The 13,167-nt window shown below is 51.6% G+C and overlaps 1 protein-coding gene across 1 annotated transcript; it reads left to right on the forward strand.

The window, feature by feature from the left end:
* The first annotated feature begins 11,375 nt into the window (after window positions 1-11,375).
* On the forward strand, window positions 11,376-12,689 carry LOC137838521 (uncharacterized). Its single transcript, XM_068647767.1, has one exon. The coding sequence runs from the start codon at window positions 11,376-11,378 to the stop codon at window positions 12,687-12,689; it is 1,314 nt and encodes a 437-aa protein (XP_068503868.1).
* Window positions 12,690-13,167: the final 478 nt, after the last annotated feature.

Genomic DNA, 13,167 nt, shown 5'->3' on the forward strand with positions numbered 1-13,167 from the left:
CCCGCCGGTGTTCCCCTTATCGTCAACGCACACCGGCATTTCGGGAGGGCAAGGTAGCACCGTCATCTTCTCGTCGTGCTCCTTATGGAATGATTGGTGGGGCTCATCTCCTTTCGTCAGTCGCAGAACTGCCCCAGCAGAGTTTACAGAAGATGTTTCCCTCAACAAAGTCGAGGTGGCCCATGGGTACAGTTTTTTGAAGTCTGGGGAGGGAACAGAGGCTCCTCCAGTAACAGGGGGAGTGGCCTGAGCCAAGTTGGGGCGGGAGGGTGCAGGCCTCTCAGCCTGAGAAGACGAAGCACCACGTGCTCGCGGTGGGTCGTGTGCTTGTGAGGAGGGGTTTCGTGATGAAGGAGGAGGATTTGGGGTAATCTTTGAGCGAGTCATTGCGGAAGCTGCAGAGGAAAAAGAAAAGGAAAAATGATCAGGGTTCGCAGAGGCTGACTTGATCATGAAAGAAGGGTGAAAAACAAACGAACGTAGGTTCGTTGTGACGTTGACGGAGCCCTAAGTTACGAGAAAGGAGAAATGAAAAAAACAACCCACAACGTATGCACCAGACAGTTAAAGGATGATGCGAATCGGTTAAAATGCAGGAAAAACCAGCAGGAGAAGGAAAGGAAGTACCTTTTTATGATCGGAAGAGTAATGAAGGATGTTGGTGATTCAGGAGGTTGAAGAACGTTGAGAGCTTTTTTGCAGAAGAGAGTTGGAGCGTCTGGGAATACGAAGAAAGTGATGGAACAGTGGAGCGGAATGAGTTTAAGGGTTTTTCGAAATGGGTTTGGGAAGCGCAAACGTTAACTGAAGGTAACTGTTGATGAAGCCACGTGTCGAGCGATGGGAGGAGTGTTTGGTGGAGCGTCAGAAAAGCAGAAAGTACAACCGCTTGGGATTCTGCACCAGTGCCACGTAGATCGGTATTGACGTGACTCCTTTAGTCTTTTCGCTGGGCAAGTCTTCGCTTAAGACTGGGGGGCTTGTGTACCGCCCTGGTAGTCGGAAGTGATGGCGTGGCACCAAGCTACAGTATAGGCGTGTTGACAAGACGCCAGGTTGGCAGAAGGGAAGGAAGTCGGGGGATTCGTGAAGTCGCCAGTTATTAAGTTGGCGTGCTCCGATCTCCAGCACACCAGAACCGGCGGTCACCGGGTTAAAGATGAAGTCGCCAGATGTAAACTCAGGCGACCGGATGATTCGAGATCGCCGAAACAAGGACATCGCCGAAGATGAAGGTGATGCAGATTATGAAGGCGGTCGGCGAGACCACAGGGAAGGTGTACGAAGGCTCCCTAACTTGCCAATCCCAGTAGAGATCGCGCTCCAAGTTAGCTATGCACTGGGCAGTACCATGCATAAGTAACTTAGCCAAAAGAGAGTCAGAAGCAGCGCCCAAGTCAAGGAGGCTCCAGATGATGGCACGTGTACGGTTGGATGCGAGCCACGTGTCCAGATGCGTAACTGCCAGGAGAGAGAAAATGACCAGGTATAAAAGGGTTTCCCAACGAACTTCTAAGGTATGCACGTTCAGATTGTATTCTTTACGCTTGCGAGTTCTTGAGCATACTGTGAGAGAGAACATTGCACGGTTCCTTGAGAGCTCTTGAGTGTTGCTCTTGTAGTATTTGGTGGTTCGGTCACTGACTTGGGCGTTGGAGTGCGATCGGCCGCAGCGGCGCCGCTCTGTTCTTTTGCAGGTTCTTGAGGTGGATCGTGACGAAGGACGAAGGTTGAAGCGGTGCACACGTCGATCCAAGTTTGACGAGGCAAGTTCCAACGTTCTGGTCAACAGGCAGGATCAGCAGCCAATTTAAAATTTTACTTCAGTTGACTTATGTAAGCAGTTATGTAACAATTTAGTTGAAGGGGACACTCTTTTTCCCTCTTGGGGGTTTTTTAATGAGGTCACCCAAATAAAAGGTAAAACCAGTTTGAGAAAAAGAAGTGCCTTGGTTTTCAGCCTTTATCTTTCTCCGTTTGAAGTAATGTAAGGCGTCGCCAAGAGAGAAGGCGTCGCCAAGAAAGAAGGCGTCGCCAAGAAAGAAGGCGTCGCCAAGAAAGAAGGCGTCGCCAAGAAAGAAGGCGTCGCCTGGATCCAGGCGCCGTTGATGAACATGACGAAAGAAAAGCGCACAATATGCGAAACATATGCAGAGTAAAGTAACGTTGCAAAAATCAAGTATGATATAGAAAATTGATGTTACAAGCAATGTTCGATACAATGGGAGTAGCGCAAATGGGGCAAATATTACAACTCATGCAAATCACAAAAGAGCCGCTTCTCAGTGGCCGTCGGAGTCAGCACTGGAGGAAGATGAAGCCTTGATCCCAGCTCGCAGAGCTCGAGTAAGTCGTGTCCTCCTGTCTTGGTTTATCTTCGAACCTGCACCAAGGGAGATAAATGTGTCAGAGATACCATGAAGCAAGACATGCACGGTTGGAAAGCGATAAAGGCCAAAGTTTCTAGGGCAGTGACTCTTACATATGTACTTTTCAAGAGTCCCAGCGTTGAACTCCAGGCTGATCAAAGTGGCAGAGTCAAAACCTCCCGCCTCAGCAAGAATCCGGCAAGCTATTTGATCACTTGGAGCCAGCTTCTTGAAGGGTTTGGTTTTGAGGGCCCTCGCCTCTCTCACCCAGTACAGCGGAAACCCATCCAGAGCGTTGGGAACAAGGTCAGTGCGGCAGATCTTGAAGAACCGGCCTTTCCACCCGGTGAACGAGTTTTGGAAGGGTGTGAAGAGAACTCTCCCGGGTACATTACTGAGAGTTACCCAGAGGTTGTGCCTCTGCCTCTTCACCTCAAAGAAGTGAAGAAAGAGGTCAACCGAGGGTGCACAACCCAGAAACCCGAAGAAAATGTCGAAGGCTTTGACAAAGGCCCAGTTGTTGGGGTATAACTGGGCCGGAGCGACATTGATCTCCGTCAGCAGTTCCTTCTCGAACCAGGAGAAGGGTAGGCGCACTCCGATGGTCTTGAAAACCACCTGGTAAAAGTAAAAGAAAGGGACCCCTTCGTTGGCCCGATCGTCTCCGCATACTGGCTCCCCTAGAGTGCAAGGGAGCACAGCAATGTCGTCATGCCTCCTCGCAAAGGCCCGGTGATCATAGGAACATGAATCCCCTTTGTGTTCCCTTATGGCCCTGGTAGCGAGTAAGCATGAACATTCGTCAAGAAGTTCGCTCGAAGCCCAAGGGTACTGATCCCTGGGATTGACCCTGGGAGAGACAGCACGAGAGGACATTCTTTAACAAGATCTGGGATCGTTAAAGGCGTATGACCCGCCGGAAATGCAAGAGTCGAGCGATGGCAGCGAATGCTGGAAGAACCCTTCGTGAGGAAAGAAAGGGTGCAAGAAGGAAGGGTGCAAGAAGAGAGAACGTGGGTAGGTTATGAAGAGTGAAAAATGATGAGGATAGTTTCAGAGTTTGAAGAGTTAAATAAAGCGGTTAGAGCGCCAAACGACGCGAATGGATGCACCGCACGATTGAGCCACGTGGCAGCAGATGGAAGGGTGGCCCAGGCATCCCTGGTTAAACCCATAACACGTCATATCAGCAGAATACCCGATGGTACGATGCACCGTCGAAAGGGGATCAGGAGCACAGTAGGAGTCAGGATCAAATCGAATGACTGGATGTCCCATCAGCCATACAAGAAACGCCACGTGGACCAAGTTGAATGACTGAACGTCCCATCGGCTATACAAGAAGCGCCTCGTGCAAGATACGGGAAGGGCCTCGAGCTCTTCGCTGTCCCCAGGCGTCGACCAAGCCCAAGGTCAAAGTCAATGTCTAGGTAGGGACGACGCCCAAGGCGACGCTAGCATGAGACGCCCGAGGCGTCGCCTGGAATGATATAATGGACGACGCCAGCGTGGGACGTCGCGGGCGTCGCCCATCAAAATATCAGCGAGTTTGCCTCCTCAATACCCACGGGTAGGAAAGACTGTGGAGGGAGACGAAGTCGAGGAAGGCGAAGTTAGTTACTGGCGTCGCATCCCCGAGACCCATAGGTAGGAAAGACTGTGGAGGGAGGCGGGACCGCCAAAACGCCAGCCAATCACTGGCACGGCGTTCCCCGATACCTATGGGAAGGAAAGACCATGGAGGGAACGACCCCCCCCCCCTCAAAACACTCGGCGTTTCAGACACCCGAGGACGATACGGCGCTGCTGTAGCAGGCCTCTCCTTAGGCATGGGCGTCGAGCGTTATGGATCAAGGGAAGGACCGTTTGGGTGTTAGAAGCACCCCGTGGACGATACGGCTCCGTTAGGTAAGCCTCACCGTGGGTGTGGACATCGGCGCGTGACCTTTCCCAGGCCTACAAGGCCGCCCGACGAAGTAAAAGAAGCGTGTATAATGCAAGCCAAACAACCAAGGCACAAGAAGGCAAAGGATGAGAATAAAATCATACAGGCAGAATTCTATGTCGCGAGGACACGAAAACAAATGTAACAAAGTTCCAGAGTTGTATCAAGAGTGCATATGATTCAAAGAATTACAGATTTGCCAGAGAAGGTTAAAACAAGTATAAAGGAATGGGCCAATGATCGAGGGTGGCGGCTCAATCGTCTAGCTCCAAGGGCACGACCTTTCCATCAACAATGTGGTGAGTGGAATCGCAGGTGGAAACGTCAATCCCCAGATTCGTGCAGACTGCTTGAGCCAAAGCTTCTTGGAACCCCTCCTCAAAAGTACCTGCCATCTCCTGGATGAGGGCCTTTTTATCCTTCTCTAGCTCCTCAATGGCGGCATCCCCAGATGCCACCTGCTTCTCCAAAGCCTCCTTTTCCACGCGAAGCTGACTGACCTCGACCTGTAGTTTGTCGTAGTCAGCCTGGAGAAGGCCCATGGCCTTGGCCTGGGTTGCCATTTCCCCCTCCATTCGCTCCATCTCGTCGGCCTGCTCGCAGCAACGGTCCTTCAAGTCTTTTTGAACTTCTGCATCGGCTTGGACCAATTCTTGAAGGCCCGTTAACTGAACTTGGAGGGCGACTTCCCGAGTATAAAAGTCAGCCTGGAGCTCAAATGCCTCTGCCAGTCGCCTCTCAGTTTCTGCTTTGGATTCTTGCGCCTGCTTCAGAGAGGTTTGGTAGGCTTCATTCTGGCATCCCAGGGTTTTCTTCTCCTCCTCCAGAGCAGATACCTTTGTTTCCAAGGCCTGGAGAGTTTGAGTTTGCAAGACAGCGTTCCTGGCCTGGGCGCGCCATTCAAGGGCCACCGCCAAGAAGGCCCCCAAGTACAAAGGCATGCCTTCCTTCCTGTCGGTGCCCTCTGGCAGAGTCCCGCCACTGAAGCCCCTCATTAGATGCATGATTGGAGGAGGGATGGCGATGAGATCTGGGGCGGCAGCGGCAACGGCGGGAGCAGGGGAGGCAGAGACTTCTACCGGCGGAGGGGCGGGGCAGACTCGGCACCTTCGCCCCCTTCCTCTTGGACTGTGGCGGGAGGAAGTGAGGTCGCGCTGGGAGGGTCATCCATGAAGGGATTCCCTCCCTGGGGCGACGCCTCAAGCAGAAGAGGAACCCGCGCAGATTTTCTCCTTTTGAAAGGTGCCACACCTTCCGAGTCCTCATCATCTGATAAAATCTCCAAGACCCGTTTCCCTTTGTCAAGGGGGGTTGGAGCCGGCGACGAGGCCGCGGCTAGGGGAACGGCGGCGATGGGCAGAAGAGAGCCGGGAGCCTAAAGTGCTTCGGGGCTATGTAGAGATGACGGAGATGAACTTAGGGGAGCTTCGGTAGTGATCGGAGGAGGCGGTGACAGAGTCGGTGGGGGGACCGGATCAGCAGCAGGGGTGGAGGAGGCGCCCGCCTTGGCGGCGCGAGCCTCCTTCATTGCTTTCGCCAGCATCATTCTTTTAGAGGCGTCCATCACCGATCCTACATCAAAACAGACCAAACAGCAAAAATTAGGGCCAAAGCAACTATGCAAAGTGGCAAAACGCATAGAAGCGTAAGATGCAAGTAACAGGGCACCATGAGAAACAGGGAAGGAAGTAGTGGGAACAAACATCCGGTAGCAGGGTGTTCACGGCTGATCCTGCCTGTTGACCAAAACGCTGGAGCTTTGCCTCGTCAAAGCTTGGATCGATGTGTGCGCCGCGTCAACCTCCGTCCTTCAACGCGATCCACCTTAAGAACCTGCAAAAGAACAGAACGGCGCCGCTGCGGCCGATCGCACTCCAACGCCTAAGTCAGTGACCGAACCACCAAATACTAAGAGTAACACTCAAGGAACCGTGAACCAGTTCTCTCTCAGTATACTCAAGAACTCGCAAGCGTAAAGAAGACAATCTGAACGTGCGTACCTCAAAAGTTCGTTGGGAAACTCTTTCTCTCTCCTGGCAGTTACACACTTGGACACGTGGCTTGCATCCAGCTGTACACGTGCCATCATCTGGAGCCTCCTTGACTTGGGCGCTGCTTCTGACTCTCTTTTGGCTAAGTTACTTATGCATGATACTACTCAGTGCATAGTTGCCTCGGAGCGCGATCTCTACTGGATTGGCGGGTTAAGGTGCCTTCGTACAGACCTTCCCTGTGGTCCCGCCGACCGCCTTCATGATCTGCACCACCTGTTTCACCGTGTATGCTCAAGCAAGCTGTCCCCCGACCTCATCCTCTGGTCAGCTAGGAAATGTCTATGTGCCTTCATCTTCGGCGATGTCCTTATTTCGGCGATCTCTAATCACTTGGTCGCCTGGATTCATATCTGGCGACTTCATCTTTAACCCGGTGACCGCCGGTTCTGGTGTGCTGGAGATCGGAGCACGCCAACTTAATAACTGGCGACTACACGAGCCCCCCGACTTCCTTCCCTTCTGCCAGCCAGGCGTCCCATCAACACGCCTATGCAATAGCTTGGTGCCACGTCATCACTTCCGACTACTAGGGCGGTACAACGGCAAAGGGGACGAGGGAAGAGTCTCCTTACCAAAGTATGTTGTCAGGGCGTGAGCGTTGTACTCGCTAGCAACAAGCTTCAAGGTATCGAAAACGATCCCCAGCCCAGCCAAAGCCTTGCTTACCTCCCTGTCAGCAGGAGATAGCTCTTCCAGGGCCTTGGCCCTGAGCAGCTTAGGGCGCTCCGTCCAATAGAGGGGGAAGCCGTCCAAGGCTTTGGGGTCGTACTTGGCACTGCACACCCTAAAGAACTTCCCTTTCCAGTTCTTGTAAGAGTTTTGGAAGAGGGAGAGGAGGATCCTGCCCGCGATCCCGGAAAAGCTTACCCAGAAGCTTTTCCCCTGCTTTTTCACCTCAAAGAAATGCAGGAAAACATCTACGGAAGGGAGGATGCCCAGGTGTCCGCAAAGAATTTGAAAACCCCTCACGAATGCCCAGCTGTTGGGATGGAGCTTGATCGGATCGGTCATTGGTAGTCGATGACGTCAGCATCAGAGAACCACGTGGACCACTCGCAGGGTGACACGTGGACCAGGTGGCAGAGAGGTTAGGGGGACGATCGCCAAGAGAGGTGATCGGTGGTCAGTAACCAAGTGACCACCGAAAGATCAGGCGGCAGAGAGGTCGGGGGACAGATCATCCAGAATGGTGATCGGTGGTCAGTAGCCAAGTGGCCACCAACAGACCAGTTCTCAGACTAACGCCTGAAGGCAGAACGTGAGAAACAGATAAACACTGATCAGTCGTCGGGGTGTTGTCATCGGGGTCTCGTGTTACACGCAGTTAAACTGGGAATGGGGTTCCCAGCGAGAGCGTTACGCATGGATCTCGCATGAGCACACCTCTGGGAATCATGCACGAGAGTGGCCTGAGGGAACTAGTAAACCAGTGAGTGGTTGGTGATTCCCTCGACCCATTACGTGCATGGCATCGTGAAGGGTAAGTCGCCTACGCAGAGAGCAACGTTTGGTGAGTGTGCCTAGACCAGCCACACCCGACGTTCTCCCAAGAGTATGCGATCTGCCCAGATAAGAGAAACATCCTAAGTTACTCCGCAAGGGCGTAACTTAGGCACACAAGGAGAAGCGCTAGAGCCCTTCCAGTAAGTGACACGTGTGTGGTTAGATGTGAGTTGCAGGCCTCCACGTGTCATCATCTGAGAGGGGTGCGGTCCAGACAAAAGAGCACTCCGTACCACTAAAGGTACAGACAGGCGCAGCCAAGCGCAGAGACGCGCAGACATGCACAGACTCTCACGCTCCCCACTGCTGATTCTGAAGGTACGCTTTCTCTGAAAAGCATAACAGGGTTCTGACACATGCCAGAAAAGCATAACAGAATTCTGTTATGCCCAGAAGCAGGGAAAGAGAGATAAAAGAGAGAATCAGAGTGAGAGTGAGGAGAGGAAAAAAACAGAGAGCAAGAGTTTTTCACACACACTACTAGTTTTCTAGTCTTTGGTGGTTCTGTGGACTAACTTGATCGTCGGAGTGCAAACGGCCGCTAGAGGCGCCGTCTGTGTGTTTTGCAGGCCACGTCTGGAGCACCAAGAGAAGGTTCTGAGGGTGATTCTGCAGAAGACGCAGTCGCGTAGACAGGGCAGAGAGTGCTACGAAGCGATTCCTCCACGTTCGAGTTGCCGGCAGGATCAGAGCTGGGTGGGGGCGGTATTGATTTCAGTGAGGAGTTCCCGTTCAAAGGGAGTGAATGGGAGATGCACTCCTACGCGTTTGAACACGGTCTGGTACATGAAGAAGAAGGGTTTCCCCTTTTTAGGTCTGTCGTCCAAACAATCAGGTTCTCCAGGCTTGCCGGGACGGACGGATATGTGGGCGTCGTGAGTGCGGCAGAAAGCATTAAAATTATATATGGTATGACAAACTTTGTTGGTAACTGATGCCAAGGAGTCTCTTCCTCACTCAACCCTCCTCTGCTTCCGACGTTTCTCATTCTAATAAACAACCGGTTGACCTGAGCGCAAGAGTCTTGCCACGTCAAAGGTTTCTCCTTCTGGATCAGCTTCGCACCACGTTAGCCTCTGTCCTTCACGCCTCGATTCCTCGCAAGAACCTGAAGAAAACAGAGTGGCGCCGCTGCGGCCGATCGCGCTCCGACGCTCAAGTCAGTGACAGAATCACCAAAAACTAAGAGAGGAAATCTCAACTCAAGGAACCGTGCGCAGTGAATCTCAGTGTACTAGAGGGTATTCTGAAAGCGTACTGAAGTGTTCTAAAACGTACCTCAAAAGTCTGTTAAGAGTTCCTTATATACCTGAGCACTTTCTCTCTACTGACGGTTACACCTCTGGACACGTGGCTCGCATCCAGTTGTACACGTGTCACCATCTAGAGCCCCCTCCACTTGAGCGTCACTTCTACTCTTCAAGCTATTCGACTAAGTTACCCATGCAAGGAGTAACTTGTTGCACAGCTTCCTTGGAGCGCGACCCCTTAAGTGGCGAGTACGGGGTGTCACCATGCACACCTTCTCTGTGGTCTCGCCTGCCGCTATCACGATCTGCTTCACTTGCACATCACGCATGTTCTGGGAAATTGTTCCCTTACCTCGACCTCTGGCTAGGGAATGATCATCTGACAACCTCATCCTCCGTACTTGTATCTCTTGAAAGCCTTAAGCAAGCCTTCCTGATCTCTCGGTGATGTGCCCCTTTCGGCGGTCTCTAACCACCTGATATCCTAGAACTCACATACGGCGACTATGACGCAAGCCTGGTGACCGCCGGTTATACATACTAGAGATCGGAGAACGCCAAGCCAACAATTGGCGACTACACAGACTTGCCGTTTGCGCTTCCTACAACGTTCGAAAACCCTTAAACCCTTCGCGCTATTCACTGTTCCATCATCTTTCTTCATCCGCAAGCATTCCAAACGCTTTCTCTGCGAACTCCGAAACTCCTCGTCTTTCTCAATCTTCAACTTTCTTCATCGCTCATCCGATCATAAAAAGGTAACCCTTTTACTCCTCCTATTGGTATTTGTTGCATTTTAATCGGTTTGCATCATCCATTATCTGTCTGAAGCATACGTTGTGGGCTGTTTTTCTTTTTCTCGTAACCTAAGTTCTCGTCCTTGATAACGTTTATCCCAGCGAACCCTTAATCGTTCGTTCTATCTTCTTCGTCCCCAATCTTGTCATTCTCTGCTATCTTCATTTCATCCCTTTCTCTTTCCTTTGTAGTTCCTGCGATGGCTCACACAAAGTCCACCGCTAACCCTCCTTCTTCATCGCGAAACCCTCCACCCAAAACTCGTAGGGTTGCTCCTGGGGCAAATCCTCCATCAGCACGCAACCCCCCACGAGCCTCTGGTGCTCCCTCTACACAGGCTGAGAGGCCTGCCCCTTCTTATGCCAACCCTACCCAGGCAACTCCACCACTCGCCGGAGGAGCCTCCCTTCCTCCACAAGACTATAAGGAGCTCTATCCTTGGGCCACCCCAACTCTGCTAAAAGAGACCTCCTCGATAAACACTGAGTTGGGCGTGCATCGATTGAAGAAAGGAGATCAACCCGACCTTTCCTTCCACAAGGAGCATGATTGCAAAGTGGTCGTGCTGCGCTGCCCCCCGGGTGAACCGATCTGCGCGGACGATAAGGGGAACAATGGCGAGTTGTTCTGCTTCATCTACACTACCTTGTTCAAGAAAGTGAAGCTTAGGCTTCCTTTTACTCGTTTTGAGAGAGAGTTGCTGACCGAGCTCAACATCGCCCCTGCCCAGCTTCATCCCAACAGCTGGGCGTTCCAAATCCTCTATGCGCACTTGTTGCTGCCAGCCTCAGTCGATGTCTTCCTCTTCCTGTTCGAGGCAAAGAATCCCGGAGATCGCCTCTGGGTCAGCTTGAACGGGATTGCTGGGAGATCAATCTTCTCAATCTTCCAGCAATCTTATAAAGACTGGAAAGGGAAGTTCGTGAAGGTGTGCCAGAATGAGCAAGACCCCTCACTGCTTGACGGCTTCCCCTTGTATTGGGTAAACAAGGGGAACAAGGACTCTAAGGACAGCTTCAAAAGACCAAGAAGTCCTGACAACATGGGGGAGTTAGACAAAGATCTTTGTCTCTTCTAGAAGAGCGTGGCCGCCGTCAACATCACCTTCCCCACTGCCTCAATAATTCCCTTCGAGTTCTTCGAGAGCCAACTCGAAATACACATAGGTTAGCTCCTACCCCAGCATCAAGTCTTTCACTTCGAGTTAACACTAACTTAGCGTCTTCACCACTCTATTTTGGCATTCCATTATTCTGTGTTGACCTTGATCTTTCATCCATGTATTGCTTGTGTTGTCTCTGCATAAATATACTTGTATTTTCTACTTCTGCCTTGGTTGCTCATCTGTTCTTTACCTTGTGCAGATAACAGGTTGGGAAAAGGGAAACTGGCGGAATTGAGGGCGATCGCCCGATCCCATAAGCTCGCGGTGGGCTCCCAAGCTGTGCCCAAACCAATGGCGGCAATCGCCGCTACTCAAAGCAAAACTCCTCCCCGAGGTCCAACTTCTTTTGGGGTACTACCCGCCCCAGAAAGGAAAAAGCTGGTCTTAAGGAGACCCAAGAGGAAGGCTCCTCAAGTGGTGCAAGAGGAAGAAGAGGATGATGAAGAGACTGAGGATGGCCTCATCACTAAGAGGAAAAGGGCGGACCCCTCTTCACCACCTGCACTCCAAACACCAACACCGCCCTCACCTCCAACTCCACTACAACCAGTCCAAGCAACGCCCTTGGCCGCCGCGCCCCCAATGGTCGAAAGCAGCGGCCCTAACTACGCAGAGGACCCTCCAAGCGCCTCAACACCGTTCGTATCTGTTGGAGAGGGTCCTCCTTCCACCACATCTATTGTTGGGGTCGCGTTAGGAGAAGATGAGGGAGCTCAGATCTCGCCAATACTGATAACAAAATCCCCGACCTTAACACCACGCCTAGAAGCCCCCCTTGCCCTACAAACTCAAGAGGGTGGTGGTGAAAGTCAGCACCAAACCCCTCCAACACCTCCAGCAGCAACCTCAAGCCTCCCAACTTCCTTTGAAGAGACCTTGAGGCCCTTCACAGCCCAACTGAAGACTATGGCGGAAGATCTTCCCGTGCTTGTATCAAGAGCTGTGAAGGACTTTCTCAAGAAGCTTCAAGAGGACAACTCCGCGCTCAAGGAGTCAAATCTGATGATAAGGGCTGAGGCTGAAAAGCTCACGTGCAACATGCTGATGGCTGAGCTGGAGCACTCGAGGTTGGAGGATGTAATGGACGCGGAGCTAAGAAGCACGCGCAAGGAATCCTCCGATCTGCGCCAAAAACTACACCTCCAACTCCAAGAGAAGATTGACTTGGAGAGCAAGCTGGTCCCCTATAGGCTCAAGGTGGCAGATTTGGAGGCTGCAAAAAAGGCGAAAGCGTCCAGGGTGGAGAATCTCGAGAAGAGATCGGCAGATCGGGAGATTCTCCTTGGGAAGGTCGAGAAGGAAAGGGACAATGCTCTCGCCGAGCTCGCCGAAGCTCGCGCGGAGGCCAAAAAGGTCGTTGCAGAGCTGGCCCATTCTCGGGACGAAGGCAAAAAAGCTGCTGAAGAACTCGCTCGAGCTCGTGAGGAAACGGAAAAACTGAAGAAGCAAACACACGAGCTCGAGCAGAGCGCTGCCCAAGTTCTTGCCACCGGGTTTGACGCCGCTCTGGAGCAAGTCGCATGCCAATACCCTGAGCTCGACCTTTCCATCGTGTCGATCTGCAACGAGGTGGTGGATGGGAAGATTGTACCTTCTGAAGACTAGCTACCTCCCTCCATCACCTTTTCTTTGTAAAAACTTTTTCTGCAATTATACTGCTTATGTAATTGTTTACATCCGCGTGTAAACTCGAATAGTCGGTACTTATATGATTTTTACTTCCCGTATATCGTCTTTCTATTTACTTTGCACGCTTTTACCTTTATTTGATGTGTGGCTTACCAACATAACTGGTGAAACTTACTCAAATGAATTAACTCAGCAATATTCGAGCCTCACCTTTCACACACTGCTTCGAACTTGAATAAACTGTTAATCTTATAACAACTTATCAAACTGTTAACTCAAAGTAAATTTGAGCGACTATTAACTCTCTAGCGATGACATTTAATATAACTTGTGAACTGAAGGCAACAAACCTTAACATAAGTTACTTACTAGGCAGCAGGTTTTAACTCAAACTAGTATCAAAATACGGTTTACCTGATCTGCCCAGCAACGTGAGCCCTTACTCCTGTCATCG

The sequence above is a fragment of the Phaseolus vulgaris genome, chromosome 4 (assembly GCF_000499845.2).
Source record: "Phaseolus vulgaris cultivar G19833 chromosome 4, P. vulgaris v2.0, whole genome shotgun sequence".
NCBI classification, from domain to species: Eukaryota; Viridiplantae; Streptophyta; class Magnoliopsida; order Fabales; family Fabaceae; genus Phaseolus; species Phaseolus vulgaris.

Coding starts and splice junctions, on each gene's coding strand:
- LOC137838521 (XM_068647767.1), top strand. CDS start 11,376: ATGGCGGCAATCGCCGCTACTCAAAGCAAAACTCCTCCCCGAGGTCCA.